The 15,501-nt window shown below is 44.7% G+C and overlaps 1 protein-coding gene across 1 annotated transcript in view; it reads right to left on the bottom strand.

Annotated features, from left to right (window-relative positions):
- The window catches only part of LOC124046596 (protein Daple-like), a 111,464-nt gene that overhangs the window by 33,780 nt on the left and 62,183 nt on the right, over nt 1–15,501 (bottom strand). The window contains exons 4-16 of the mRNA XM_046367145.1: nt 12,327–12,396; nt 10,299–10,357; nt 8,687–8,770; nt 6,505–6,645; nt 5,897–6,093; nt 5,598–5,679; nt 4,960–5,118; nt 4,090–4,236; nt 3,718–3,862; nt 3,168–3,349; nt 2,642–2,788; nt 2,219–2,494; nt 1,513–2,058 (exon numbers count right to left, since the gene is read on the bottom strand). Of these exons, the coding sequence (XP_046223101.1) occupies nt 1,513–2,058; nt 2,219–2,494; nt 2,642–2,788; nt 3,168–3,349; nt 3,718–3,862; nt 4,090–4,236; nt 4,960–5,118; nt 5,598–5,679; nt 5,897–6,093; nt 6,505–6,645; nt 8,687–8,770; nt 10,299–10,357; nt 12,327–12,396 (2,235 nt within the window). The remainder of the gene's footprint in view (nt 1–1,512; nt 2,059–2,218; nt 2,495–2,641; nt 2,789–3,167; nt 3,350–3,717; nt 3,863–4,089; nt 4,237–4,959; nt 5,119–5,597; nt 5,680–5,896; nt 6,094–6,504; nt 6,646–8,686; nt 8,771–10,298; nt 10,358–12,326; nt 12,397–15,501) is intronic.

Genomic DNA, 15,501 nt, shown 5'->3' with positions numbered 1-15,501 from the left:
ACAGCTGGAGGCAGGGCTTTCTCCTATAGAGCTCCATTTTTATGGAACGGTCTGCCTACCCATGTCAGAGACGCAAACTCGGTCTCAACCTTTAAGTCTTTACTGAAGACTCATCTCTTCAGTGGGTCATATGATTGAGTGTAGTCTGGCCCAGGAGTGGGAAGGTGAACGGAAAGGCTCTGGAGCAACGAACCGCCCTTGCTGTCTCTGCCTGGCCGGTTCCCCTTTTCCACTGGGATTCTCTGCCTCTAACCCTGTTACGGGGGCTGAGTCACTGGCTTGCTGGGGCTCTCTCGTGCCGTCCCTGGGGGGGGTGCGTCACCTGGGTGGGTTGATTCACTGTTGTGGTCGGCCTGTCTGGGTTTCCCCCCCCCCCCCTTTGGGTTGTACCGTGTCGGAGATCTTTGTGGGCTATACTCGGCCTTGTCTCAGGATGGTAAGTTGGTGGTTGTAGATTTCCCTCTAGTGGTGTGGGGGCTGTGCTTTGGCAAAGTGGGTGGGGTTATATCCTTCCTGTTTGGCCCTGTCCGGGGGTGTCCTCGGATGGGGCCACAGTGTCTCCTGACCCCTCCTGTCTCAGCCTCCAGTATTTATGCTGCAGTAGTTTATGTGTCGGGGGGCTAGGGTCAGTTTGTTTATCTGGAGTACTTCTCCTGTCCTATTCGGTGTCCTGTGTAAATCTAAGTGTGCGTTCTCTAATTCTCTCCTTCTCTCCTTCTTTCTCTCTCTCGGAGGACCTGAGCCCTAGAACCATGCCCCAGGACTACCTGACATGATGACTCCTTGCTGTCCCCAGTCCACCTGGCCATGCTGCTGCTCCAGTTTCAACTGGCCTGGGCCCTAGGACCATGTCCCAGGACTACCTGACATGAGGACTCCTTGCTGTCCCCAGTCCACCTGGCCATGCTCCTGCTCCAGTTTCAACTGTTCTGCCTTACTATTATTCAACCATGCTGGTCATTTATGAACATTTGAACATCTTGGCCACGTTCTGTTATAATCTCCACCCGGCACAGCCAGAAGAGGACTGGCCACCCCACATATGCTCTCTCTAATTCTCTCTTTCTTTCTCTCTCTCGGAGGACCTGAGCCCTAGGACCGTGCCCCAGGACTACCTGACATGATGGCTCCTTGCTGTCCCCAGTCCACCTGACTGTGCTGCTGCTCCAGTTTCAACTGTTCTGCCTTATTATTATTTGACCATGCTGGTCATTTATGAACATTTGAACATCTTGGTCATTTTCTGTTATAATCTCTACCCGGCACAGCCAGAAGAGGACTGGCCACCCCACATAGCCCGGTTCCTCTCTAGGTTTCTTCCTAGGTTTTGGCCTTTCTAGGGAGTTTTTCCTAGCCACCGTGCTTTTACACCTGCATTGTTTGCTGTTTGGGGTTTTAGGCTGGGTTTCTGTACAGCACTTTGAGATATCAGCTGATGTACGAAGGGCTATATAAATAAATTTGATTTGATTTGATTACAGTATACATGTAGCATACAAACAAACGACGTACCTTCTCTGACTGGCCCAGCTCCTGTTCCAGCCCCCTCTTCTCCTTCTCCACCACCTCCAGGCATTTCCCCGCCAGGCGCACCTCTTCCAGCTCCCGTCTCAGAACCCCGGTCTCAGTCTCCGCCTGCCTCAGCTCCCTCACCAGCCCCTGGATCTTAGTGGAACTGTTCTCCAGGCTCTGCTGTAACCTCTGGTTTTCCTGGCCCAGGCTGCCGATGCTCAGCTCCAGCCGCTCCGCCCTCTTCCTCTGGGACAGCAGCTCCTCCACAGAGCGGGTCAGATCCTCCCTCTCCCTCTCCAGCTCCCTGTTCTCCTGCTGGAGCTGGGCCAGGCGAACGGCAGCTGGCCGGAGGGACTCCACGGTGCGGCGGAGCTCCAGGTTCTCATCGTCCAAGAGGCAGTGGTCATTCTCCAGCGTGGCCAGGCGCAGGCTCACGTTCTGGGTTGTATCCACCTGCTTCTTCAGCCTCCGGTTGTCCTGCTCCAGGCTGGTGTTGTCTCTCTCCAGGGCCTCAGCCCGGTCACATGTGATCTTCAGGGAGGCCACCTACGTTTAAATTTACAGTTCAGGCATTGCAACGATCGTGACATGTAGTCGTTTTAATTACCTAAGTTGAATGCACTGATTGCAACTCACAATTACTGCAAGTAAAACATAAACAAAATAGCTGCAAATATTGGAGAAACAAGTGCAAGACCTCCCTCACCTCCCTCTGCAGCTGCTCCTTGCTCCTCTCCAGATGTGTTGTCTCCCTCTCCAGCTCCTCCCCCCTCTCCCTCAGTGTCTCCAGCTCCTTGGTGGCCTGCTTGCCCTGGGCTTCTAGCCGGGCCAGCTTGGTTCCGGTGTTGGTGATGGTCTGGTGGAGGACGCGGTTCTCTGTCTCCACCTCCCTGAATCGGGCCTCGCTGTCAACCTGGGCGTGCTGACGCAGGGAACTCACCGCCTGACTCAGGTGCTCCTTCTCCTGCTCCAGCTCTGAGATCTGGGGAACACACATAAAGACAGTCAGGTGGCAAAATGAGGACATAAGAGGGACCACTGAGGACAACATGCCACAGACAGTTAGGACCCGGAAGTTTTCCTCCGGGCCATGAAATGGTGCATTTAGCATGTGTAAAGGTAGAAGTACACTTTGCGCCTGTCTGTTCTTGTCTGCCTGTAGTCTCTCCAGAGTCTTCTCCAGTTTCTGCTCGTCTTTGAGCAGGTCTTCTTCCAGACACTCCATGTCCTGGGTGGTCTGCTTCTCCTGGTCCAGCAGGGTCTGCATAAGCTCCAGCTATAGAAGACACAAAATGGATGACAATCATGATAGAAACCAGACAAAATAGATTCAATTAATCAATCAACATCAAAGACGTCATCAATATGAAAGCTCAATATGTCAGAAGTATGTGTAAGAGATATGTACATTCAAAACATCCAGTGCTGGGACAATGACATATACTATGAATAGAGAAAGATAGCACTCAGTATATGCTGCTCTGCTCCCACCCTCATTCAGTTAACTGCACCACAATACATACTGCAATGCATTCTGCTGACTCTCTATATAGGGCATGTGGGACCAGCATAGTATGCCACAACACAGACTGCCATTCTATAAAGCATGTGGGACCAGCATAAAGTAGCATCTGTCAAATCAGTGTGTACAGTACCTTTTTGCTGAGGCCCTGGTTCTCTCTCTCCAACTCCATGGTGTTTAGCTGGTCCTTCTCCAGACTTAGTGAAGCCTCTCTGAGCTCCTGGATGGTGCTCTGCAGACCCTGGTTCACCTTCTCCAGCTTCAGCAGACGGCTCGACGCAGACTCGTTCAGCTCAAACACAAACGACTTGTGCACTGCACGGGGGGGAAGAGAGGGGTGTTTGTTCAGTTCTGTTTGTGAATAAATTTTATCCTATTTTTTAAAAAACTGTCTGGCATCTTGTATTTGGAGATGTTCTGTGCATGTGATCATGGTATACAGTTTGTTGACAGAAGAGTGAGCAATGCTTTGTGATTAATGTAAAACTGAGGCAGATGCAGAGTAATTCTATCACCAAAATATATTTAGTCATTTTATCACCAAAATATATGAAGTCATTTTATCACCAAAATATATTAATATATGGTCTGTCTTTTCAGCCCTTTTTCATCCAAAAATGCCATCAACAGCTAACGGAAGAGGATTAATATGGGCTCTCTGCAGTGTGTGTGTGTCCCCTTACTGTCATTGTCGTCGTTGTTCTTGGCCAGCTGCTCCAGTTCCCAGCCCAGGTGGGCAGACTCGTTCATGCTCTGTTTCTGAGAGATCTCCAGCAGCATGTTCTCCTCTATCAACCCCTCCAGGTGCTTCTTATCTATGTCCCGGTCCTGAGAGGGACAGCAGAGTGGGCCAGACACACACATATCCTTTTCACACTATTATGCCAACCCTGACCATATTTTGTTAGTGTTCAACTATTTTCTTGTTACATTTTCAATTCCAGAATAGGTCCAACAATTACGGTGGATGTGTAACTCAGTATTGTCAAAAGGGCAAAGACACACACAGACCGCGTGATCCAGTCAATGGTAGACACCAGCTTGAATTTTCTCACCATCTCCACGTCGCGTAGTTTGGAGCGTAGCTGCAGGTTCTCCTTCTCCAGCTCATGTAGTTTGTCACAACGCCTCCTGGAGGCTCCCAGCTGCTCCTCCAGCAGGGTTTTGGTCTCCATCAGAGTGGCGTTATCTTCTCTCAGCTCCTGTAGACACATTTAATACAGACAGACACAACGAGATGGAAACAGGGGGACATATGCAGCGTGTTTTAGGAGATCGGCCTGAGCAATACGCTGTGCAAATTTGCTCATCTTGATCACATAATGAGTAGTTAATTGGGGATTCAAAGTGAGTCGTAGATCAGGGATTCCACTGCAATTTAGCCGATCTCAAACAAGCACACAGTAAGATGAAGTGTGTGAAATATAATGAGTCAGAGGCTGAGATGGAGACAGAGGGACATAGTGATTCAGAGGCCTGCCACTGACAGCTGTGGAGACCCATGCCTGGACAAACCCATAAAACCCTTGGCCTGGTCATTCTGCTGATCAGGAGATGCCATTGTTCCCCTGTGAAAGAGACAGCAGGGGTTCTAGTCAATGTTGTAGTCAATGTAGTGGAACTAATTTGACCCAGAGACATGGAAGACGTGCTGCTAAGGTTTATGGGTCTTAATATGCACCACCAATCACCTCATCCTGTACTCAGTGTGTCTTGACAGATGAGATAGGCTAAACAAAAGGTGCATGAACAGTGGAGCATGCTGAAGATATGATACTTTTATTATTAAACCCAACTCGTTTTGGCAAATTCCTTCACCAGGTTCTTTTCCTTAAATGTACAGTATTATTTGATTTCAGGTGTCATTAAATTGATGGTGAGTCACAACGTTTATTCAATGAAATTGAATGATCAGTGTGAATCACCTCGACTCGTGTCTTGTAGAAGTGGACGTCGTGTAGCCTCTCCTTGCAGCGGCTCAACTCTGTGTCCAGTCTGTCCACCTTGGCTGCCTTCTCCCTCAGAACGTCCACTTCATCCCTGTACGCACGCACCGACCTCGCCTCTGCAAGTAACTGCATGTTCTGCACAAGTCACAAACACACACAATGGAGCTGGTCTCCGAATGGCACACACACAACACTATGGACTAGATGTGATCTGCAGCGAGGTTATGACAAAACTAGTTATGAAATCTTTCTATTTTAGAATTTGCTGGTCTCATGGGAATATCTTAAAATGGTACTGTCTTTGATAATGTGACATCAGAATGTTCACAGGAGACATTTTTAGCCGAAGACAGAATAAATGTGACATGCTTTCTAGCATGTAATTTGTGGTCAAGATTTGAAATGTCTGGGAACCATTTTTCCTGACTGGAAAAAGAGGGTAAAGTTGGGTCTCAGAGCATGTTTGTGAGCAAGAGAAACCAGGGGAGAGAGTAAGAGGGAAAGAAACGGGGAGAGCATGAGAAGGAGATAAACAGGCAAAGAGAGTGAGGAGAAGAAAGAGGGGGAGTGTGAGGGGGACACAGGGAAGCCAAAGTAAAAGAGGAAATCTGCACCTCCTGTTTGAGTTTCTGCATCTCTAGATCCAGCCTCTCCACCTCATGTTTGTTATCCATCAGCTGCTCAGTCTTCTCCTCCCTGGGAGAGACACAGCATACATTTGGTTGGCAAATCAATTTGTTCAGACAAATCTACATTGTAATTAAAGAGGGCTTATAGTAAAACTTAAGCTAAAATCTTGGAAAATAATTTGTCTAAATAAAACAAATATGTTAAATGCCAAAATATCCCAAAATCTAGCCTCTAGCATGTAACTCTAGCCTGTCATGGTAGAGATTTCCTTCTCCTGACTCACAGTTCCTGTCGCGAGCGTCTCAGTTTGGCTTTAGTGTCAGCCAGCTCCACAGCCAGATGCTGCCGGTCCTCTTTGGACAGCCGGCAGATAGGTCCTCCCAGGCCCAGGTCGGTCCTCTCAGGGTTGGGGTAACCCAGGTAGTTAGAGGGCTGCTGGGACTGGAGGTAGTCCCTCTCCTGGGTCAGCTCCACGATCGCCTGGAGGAGGGTGGAGAAGAACTCTGTCAGCCTATTGGCTGTGTGTAAAAAGAACACAAATCAAGTCTGAATGATATACATATATATATATATTCATTAGGTACATATAAATGTACAGCTGCATCATTAGCCTAGTGGTTAGAGTGTTGGCCTAGCAACCGAAAGGTTGCAAGTTCATATCCCAGACCTGACACGGTACAAATCTGTCGTTCTGCCCCTGAACAGGCATTTAACCCACTGTTCCTAGGCCGTCATTGAAAATAAGAATTTGTTCTTAACTGACTTGCCTAGTTAAATAAAGGTCCAATTTAAAAATATATATATATATTTTACTTTTAAAGGTATTGTGAGTAATACAGTTGATTTTAAAAGTCGTAATTGGGTGTGTTTCAGACCGTCTTCAATACCAACCTCTGCACATTCATCTCTTTCATCTATGAGTTTGCGGAGGTGCAGGGCCATGTTTCTGGACAGGGGGTCCAGATCCTCAGTGGGCATATCTGGCAGCTCCAACCACTGCAAGTCCAACACATTCTCCTGGTTTTGGGTCACCTGAAGGGGTAGACAGACAATATCACTACACAGCGCTCTCTTGTATTTCCTCGGCTGTACAGTGTAACATAACAATATTGCCTAAATAAATATGTTACGGTAGCCCTAGGAATGAGACTTGAATGTGTCAGTATATGAAGACGCGCATACATAAATGTGAGAAAAAGATTCACTATAAAAAAAAGTGGACTGACATGCATGAACATCTGTGTCTAAATGTCAATGGGACACTGTTGGAGAGTAGGCCTAGGATTAATACGTTTATGTGTTTTACTTTACTAGATATATTTGACAGCGACCGTGCACATGAATCAATATTTCTGTAAATGTGCAAGATGCCTCATTTTTATCTGTATTTTCAAGCATACAGTGGGGCAAAAAAGTATTTAGTCAGCCACCAATTGTGCAAGTTCTCCCACTTGAAAAGATGAGAGAGGCCTGTAATTTTCATCATAGGTACACTTCAACTATGACAGACGAAATGAGAGAAAAAAATCCAGAAAATCACATTGTAGGATTTTTAATCAATTTATTTGGAAATTATGGTGGTAAATAAGCATTTGGTCACCTACAAACAAGCAAGATTTCTGTCTCTCACAGACCTGTAACTTCATCTTTAAGAGGCTCCTCTGTCCTCCACTCGTTACCTGTATTAGTGGCACCTGTTTGAACTTGTTATCAGTATAAAAGACACCTGTCCACAACCTCAAACAGTCACACTCCAAACTCCACTATGGCCAAGACCAAAGAGCTGTCAAAGAACACCAGAAACAAAATTGTAGACCTGCACCAGGCTGGGAAGACTGAATCTGCAATAGGTAAGCAGCTTGGTTTGAAGAAATCAACTGTGGGAGCAATTATTAGGAAATGGAAGACATACAAGAGTACTGATAATCTCCCTCGATCTGGGGCTCCACGCAAGATCTCACCCCGTGGGGTCAAAATGATCACAAGAACAGTGAGCAAAAATCCCAGAACCACACAGGGGGACCTAGTGAATGACCTGCAGAGAGCTGGGACCAAAGTAAAAAAGCCTACCATCAGTAACACATTACGCCGCCAGGGACTCAAATCCTGCAGTGCCAAACGTGTGCCCCTGCTTAACCCAGTACATGTCCATTCCCGTCTGAAGTTTGCTAGAGAGCATTCGGATGATCCAGAAGAGTATTGGGAGAATGTCATATGGTCAGATGAAACCAAAATATAACTTTTTGGTAAAAACTCAACTCGTCGTGTTTGGAGGACAAAGAACGCTGAGTTGCATCCAAAGAACACCATACCTACTGTGAAGCATGGGGGTGGAAACATCATGCTTTGGGGCTGTTTTTCTGCAAAGGGACCAGGACGACTGATCCGTGTAAAGGAAAGAATGAATGGGGCCATGTATCGTGAGATTTGAGTGAAAACCTCCTTCCATCAGCAAGGGCATTGAAGATGAAACGTGGCTGGGTCTTTCAGCATGACAATGATCCCAGACACACCGCCCGGGCAATGAAGGAGTGGCTTCGTAAGAAGCATTTCCTGGAGTGGCCTAGCCAGTCTCCAGATCTCAACCCCATAGAAAATCTTTGGAGGGAGTTGAAGGTCCGTGTTGCCCAGCAACAGCCCCAAAACATCACTGCTCTAGAGGAGATCTGCATGGAGGAATGTGCCAAAATACCAGCAACTGTGTGTGAAAACCTTGTGAAAACGTTTGACCTCTGTCATTGCCAACAAAGGGTATATAAAGTATTGAGATAAACTTTTGTTATTGACCAAATACTTATTTTCCACCATAATTTGCAAATAAATTCATAAAAAATCCTACAATGTGATTTTCTGATTTTTTTTCTGATTTTGTCTGTCATATGATGAAAATTACAGGCCTCTCATCTTTTTAAGTGGGAGAACTTGCGCAATTGGTGGCTGACTAAATACTTTTTTGCACCACTGTATCTGAAGATAATGTGAGAAAAATAATCACTATAAAAAAGGAATTGCTGATGCGCATGAATATGTGTGCCTGCTTTGACGTGAACACACCTACACCTGTACTACTAACCTCTTGAATGTGGGAGACGATGGCTGCCTGCCTCTCAATGTCGAGCAGTTTGATCTTCTCAATTATCTCTTCTTTCCTCTCACACTGCAGAGAGAAACAATGACAGACACTTCAATTAGATATCTATAAACTATCAGAAACATATTCCGATTCAGACTTGGTTATCCCATTCTCTACGGAACACAAAGACTGGGTGTGTGAATGGTCATAATTACATATAAGCCAGATGAAAAGGTTTAAATCGTGTAGAAATACTGTGTAGAGTAACATGGAGAACCTGAGGCAGCACATGTCTAATTGTCAGCTTAGGGCTTGTTGTTGGACTCAGGTCATTTTCATTCAATGGATAGGAAAAAAACAGGGTTAGTGCAATTACAAGATGCATATATAACACATTGACCCTTCGATTGTGGTTTAAATCCCATCCATTTTATCACCAAAGCCCCATATAATACCCACCACTGTGACCTGTATTCTCTCGTTAGCTGGCCCTCACTACATATCCGTCGCCATACCCACTGGCTCCAGGTCATCTATAAGTCTTTGCTAGGTAAAGCCCCGCCTTAGCTCACTGGTCACCATAGCAACATCCACCCGTAGCACGCGCTCCATCAGGTATATTGCACTGGTCATCCCCAAAGCCAACACTTCCTTTGGCCGCCTTTCCTTCCAGTTCTCTGCTGACAATGACTGGAACAAATTGCAAAAATCTCTGAAGCTGGAGTCTTATATCTCCCTCTAAATTTAAGCATCATCTGTGAGAGCAGCTTTTCTGATCACTGTACCTGTACACAGCCAATCTGTAAATGGCACACCCGACTACCTGATCCCCATATTATTACTTACCCTCTTGCTCTTTTCACCCCAGTATCTTTACGTGCACATCATCTGCACATCCCTCCAGTATTAATGCTAAATTGTAATTATTTGCACCTGTAGGGCCTATTTATTGCCTACCTCCCTACATTTGCACACACTGTAAATAGATTTTTCTATTTTTCTTTTCTTGTGTGTTATTGACTGTACATTTGTTTATGTGTAACTGTGTTTTTGTTTTTGTCACACTGCTTTGCTTTATCTTGGCCAGTTCCCAGTTGTAAATGAGAACTTGTTCTCAATTGGCCAACCTGGTTAAATAAAGGTGAAATTTTAAAAAATTGACTTACATAATGCATTCCATCTATGCCCGACATTGACATGTTTTGATTGTATCATGATTATAAAAAAATTACTGAGGACATTTCATCAACTATTCAAATTGAGTGAGAGGCCAGGGAATTGGGAGGGAAAGAAAACAATAGCCTCTGGTGCCGGCACGGGTGGGTGGTCCCTGTCCTGCACCATTTAACCATTTATATCTCAGAGCCTCTGCCATGCTCTGTGGTTTTGGTGCAACATTGGACATGTCGATTTCAAAGAGAAATTCATCTCAAACATTTGAAGGCCATATTGAGCTTGCCCGAGGACTGTGCCAGGTGGGTGGGCTTTGCATTTTGTCAGACTATTCCATTGCACCAGACAAGCTCAATCAAGGACATCTAAAGTATTTGAAAGAATTGGAATACTATTTGAGTCCAGATCTGCCCGTCTCAATTAGTGTGTATTGTGTTACCTGCACAGCACAGCCTAGGATCAACAGCAGCAGTCTCTTCACCTCTTCCATGCTCTTGCCTGTTGAAGAGAAAGATGAAGACATAACTGATTAAAATCACATTTTCTTTTAGCAGATTGATTTTGAGCGCAAATTCGATTTTGGTTTAAATCCCACAGGTAGGCAGCAAATCCCAAATGACAACTTTCTGGGTCTCTCCCATCCCCCAGTTCTTACACTAATGGGCTGAAGGATCTCTCCCATCCCTGTTGGTTTGGTTAGGAGCAATCAGTCAGTGGGTCAATCATTAAATCAGCCTCAGCTCAGGGTTGTTTGGGTGTTTTTGTGGATGTAGCAAGCCTTTATGTTTGAAGTTTCAAGTTAAGTTCACAAGTACAGTGAAATTCCTTTAATGCAAGCTCCAACCCAACAAAGCAGTAATCAATATAGCAAAATAAATACCAAGGTAGAACAAAAACACAGAGGATATAAAAATAAGTACAGGAAAAAGTAAGACACTATACACAGGGTCAGTTCCAATACCATACTTACAATGTGCAGGGATACTGGAGTATAGGGGTAAGGGATCAGGATACATGATAAACAGATTAGCAGCAGCGTAAATTATGATTGTATGCACGCATGTGTGTAGAGACAGAATAAATGTGGGTGCATGCTATGTGTGTTGGCTTGTCAGTGTGTGTCAATGTGTACAGTCCTGCGAGTGTGCATAGAAATGGAGCAAAAATAAAATACAAGGGTCAATTCAACATAGTCCATGTAGCCATTCTGTTAGCTATTTAGCAGTATTATGGCTCAGTGATAGAAGCTGTTCAGTAGCCTGTTGGTGTCAGACATGATGAACCAGTACCGCTTGCCGTGTGGAAGCGCTATATATATATATATTTTTTTTACAGATACATATGATTTACAAGTCTTTACTGCTTCATTTTGTACAAGGTTTGTATGGGATCAGCTGTGTGTGTGTGTGTCTGTGTCCCCTTGCCTGGAGGGAACTCCTAAAAAGCTGGATCAGAACTCTGGGGGAAAGGGCAACAAGGTTACCATGGAGACCATGTCTGAGACCCAGCCCTGCCCTTACTCCATTGAGACCATCTAAAAAGACAAGCGAGTTATACACATAGGCGGCAGGGTAGACTAGTGGTTAGAGCGTTGGACTAGTAACCGGAAGGTTGCAAGTTCAAATCCCCGAGCTGACAAGTTACAAATCTGTCGTTCTGCCCCTGAACAGGCAGTTAACCCACTAGGCCGTTTAAAAAAAATAGGCAGGCAGTGGTGTCGCCCTGAGAGGAGTTTTTCACTGTTTCTACACTGTACATGGGAACTCATTGAAAAGCTAACTTCCAAAGGCCATTCCATACAAACATAACACAACATGTCCATCCACAAACAATAATATGAACACATGCACTATTCAGATTAAGTTCACATACCAAGGCTGGCTTACAGCAAAAGCCTCCCACACTCCCACTCGTAGATCCCTGTTGTTCTTGACTGCTAAACACATTTTCATATAAGGGCCAATCAAAGGCCTAGATCTAGTTCAATTGGCACCCGGTAGGAAAATAAAATCTGCCACTCACCCACTATATCAGGTCTGACCCTCTCCATAGCCCCAAACATTCAGCTAGCCATATCAGGTGTGACCCTGAGAGGTTGTCGACACCAGGCCGGAGGCCCCACACTCTCCATGGTTTGATTAGCCTCCTACATGCAGACAGACAGGCTGCAGGGTTCCAATGGGTCTTTTCCTGCCTTTCCCACTTCCTGACTGACCCCAGAAAAGGGCCACAACATGTGCATCCTTCCCACCCAACAGAGAACATGCCCTCACACAGTACAGTAGATGAACTGGCCTGCGATGACAAGGGGATATGTAAGGTAGGTTTTTAACAACTTGTTAGTATGTTGGGGACAATGTAAGCGCATGTTGTGAATCCTGCACTAGCTAGCTAGTCAACTGGATTGAGGTGTAGCTATCTGAGACTAGTTGTGCGTTTGGTTAAAAGAGACTGAGCACCACAGTACCTGAGAGGGGGTCCTTAGCCATGGTCAGCACATTAGGCAGGGTCATCAGGATGAGCTGCTGGAGACTGTCCTGAAATCACAGAGGAGAACATAAGAGATTAACTAACAGAAATACCAGAGGAATGAAACAATAGCAGCAGACGTCCTGTGTGCCAGCCTACTTGCCACCATGCACCAAAGCCCCAGCCTCCAGCCAGAAGAGAACAGGAATCTTCCACTGGCGTGAATATGGAGGACGAGGTCACTTACAAACCTCGGGAAACATGCAATAACAGACAATCTTGATGGAAATTAGCCCGTTTTCAGCTGGTGGAGAACGTTTGGAGAGGAGGGGAGTTCACACAGCAATCAATGCAGTGCCCAGCTGTAACCCTCTCCTCGTGACAAAAGATTGTTATTGTAGCCTAGTGTTCAGCCAAACACATTCACAGAGACCTTTTGGTAAGTTGACTGAGAACACATTCTCATTTATAGCAATGACCTAGGGAATAGTTCCAGGGGAGAGGAGAGGAGATGAATGAGCTGGGGATGATTAGATGGCCATGATGGTATGAAGGCCAGATTGGGAATTTAGCCAGGACACCGGGGTTAACATCCCCTCTTACGATAAGTGCCATGGGATCTTTACGAGACGTGTTTCTACCATCATGTGCATTAGTTGCACAATTTCTAACTTATTTGCATTCGTTGTTACTTCCACTTGTATGTTGACTTCTCCATGGATGTTGTTTTTAAGTTTTCGCAGACTTTTCTTAGCGGATGTACAATTGTCGCAAATTAAATTTTGGGAAATTTCAGGCCCCGGAGTGAACATAATTATACACTAGCAAAGCTGACTAAAAACGAGGACTGAGGGTGAGAACTGACACCAAATCAGCAGTACCTAGTCACAGACGTTGGCCTATGACATCACTCCTTTTCTTTCCCTCCTTTCCCCTCCAGACTCTGGAGGAATTAGATCTGAAAGGCCTTGGGTAGAATCAAAGGGGCTGTCCCCCCCCCCTTCAAGAGAAGAGAGGGTCCTCCTGTATAGAGGGGCTGGGTGGTGTTGTGATGACCACACTCCCTCCCTCCCTGCTATTCCAGCAGACCCTTGGCAGAGGACCTGGCCTAGCTACAGCTCTATTGTTAGGTGAAAACTGTTGAACATTCCATTTGTTACCCTTGTCATCATGAGAAGCCTCTAAAACAAAAACCTTCTCCATTTCAAATGCTCTGGGCTAGAAACCAGGACCGCACAATGAGTTTAGAAAGCGCAGAACAAAGCGGTCTAACGAGAGGTTGACCGATAATGATTTTTCGACGCCGATACCGATTATTGGAGGACCAAAAAAAGCTGCTACCGATTAGTTCGGACGATTTATATATGGGATATATATAATGTGTGTAATAATTACAATTACAACAATAATGAATGAACTATGAACACTTATTTTAACGTAATATAATACATAAATAAAATCTATTTATTCTCAAATAAATAATGAAACATGTTCAATTTGGTTTAAATAATGCAAAAACACAGTGTTGGAGAAGAAAGTAAAAGTGCAATATGTGCCATGTAAAAAACCTAACGTTTAAGTTCCTTGCTCAGAACATGAGAACATATGAAAGCTGGTGGTTCCTTTTAACATGAGTCTTCAATATTCCCAGGTAAGAAGTTTTAGGTTGTAGTTATTATAGGACTATTTCTCTCTATACCATTTGTATTTCATAGACCTTTGACGATTGGATGTTTTTATAGGCATTATAGTATTGCCAGTCTAATGTTGGGAGTTGATAGGCTTGAAGTCATGAACAGCACTGTGGGGGTCAAGCATTGCAAAGAGCTGCTGGCAAACGCAGGAAAGTGCTGTTTGAATGAATGCTTACGAGCCTGCTGCTGCCTACCATGTCTCAGTCAGACTGCTCTATCAAATATCAAATCGTAGACTTAATTATAATATAATAAAAACACACAGAAATACGAGCCTCAGGTAATTAATATGTTTAAATCCAGAAACTTTCATTTAGAAAACAAAATGTTTATTCTTTCAGTGAAATACGGAACCGTTCCGTATTTTATCGAACGAGTGGCATCCCTAAGTCTAAATATTGCTGTTACATTGCACAACCTTCAATGTTACGTCATAATTATGTAAAATTCTGGCAAATTAATTATGGTCTTTGTTAGGAAGAAATGGTCTTCACACAGTTCGCAACGAGCCAGGTGACACAAACTGCTGCATATACCGACTGCTTACACTGAACGCAAGAGAAGTGACACAATTTCAGGCACCGCATTGATTATATGCAACGCAGGACAAGCTAGTTAAACTGGTAATATCATCAACCATGTGTACTGTAGTTAACTAGTGATTATGTTTAGATTAATTGTTTTTTATAAGATAAGTTTAATGCTAGCTAGCAACTTACCATGGCTCCTTGCTGCCTGCACTCGCGTAACAGGTGGCCAACCTGCCACGCAGTCTCCTCGAGAATGCAGATTAACGGTTGTTATGAAAACTTGAAATCAGCCATTCGGATTAATCAGTCGACCTCTAGGTCTAACTGTATGCTAGAGTTCTCATTTTACACTAATAGCACCTTAGAGATGTCATGAGAATAAAAAGACAGGTGTTACTTTCCTTAGCTAAGGTTACATGGTTGTTGTGAAAATCTGGGTCTGGGTGCATATTTGGAGATTTACCAATAACTTTTTCAATAGTTAAGGCCTACGGCATTACATCTTAATAGTAAGTATACATAACAGCCAAATCAACTGAGTGAGCCTGTTACGAACAGACGCTTGGGTTGAGGGGGGTGGTCACAGTAAATAAACATGGTACATCTGGACTGGATCCTCTGATTCAGAGGGGTTGGGTTAAATGCGGAAGACATTTCAGTTGAAGGCATTCAGTTGTACAATTGACTAGGTGTCCCCCTTTCCTATGGCCATGAAACATAACGACTAACTGTGTCTGACTAGAGGACCCCATACGTCTGTTACACCTCATCAATACTCAAACACGGCTTATGTCACACAGTCCTTTTTTATAAAACACCTTTTAATTGAATGGTACTTGACTAAATAAGGCGGAATGAGGGAAGCAACAACAATGTAAAATTACCAGCTCTTTGTCATGTGGTTGGCACTGGGGCTTTGTGGAGTTGCTACAGGGTGTTACAGGCTTCA

This window comes from Oncorhynchus gorbuscha, linkage group LG10 (genome assembly GCF_021184085.1).
Source record: "Oncorhynchus gorbuscha isolate QuinsamMale2020 ecotype Even-year linkage group LG10, OgorEven_v1.0, whole genome shotgun sequence".
NCBI lineage: Eukaryota > Metazoa > Chordata > Actinopteri > Salmoniformes > Salmonidae > Oncorhynchus > Oncorhynchus gorbuscha.
Note: the sequence above shows the minus strand (reverse complement) of the source record. Positions and strands in the feature narration are given on the sequence as shown.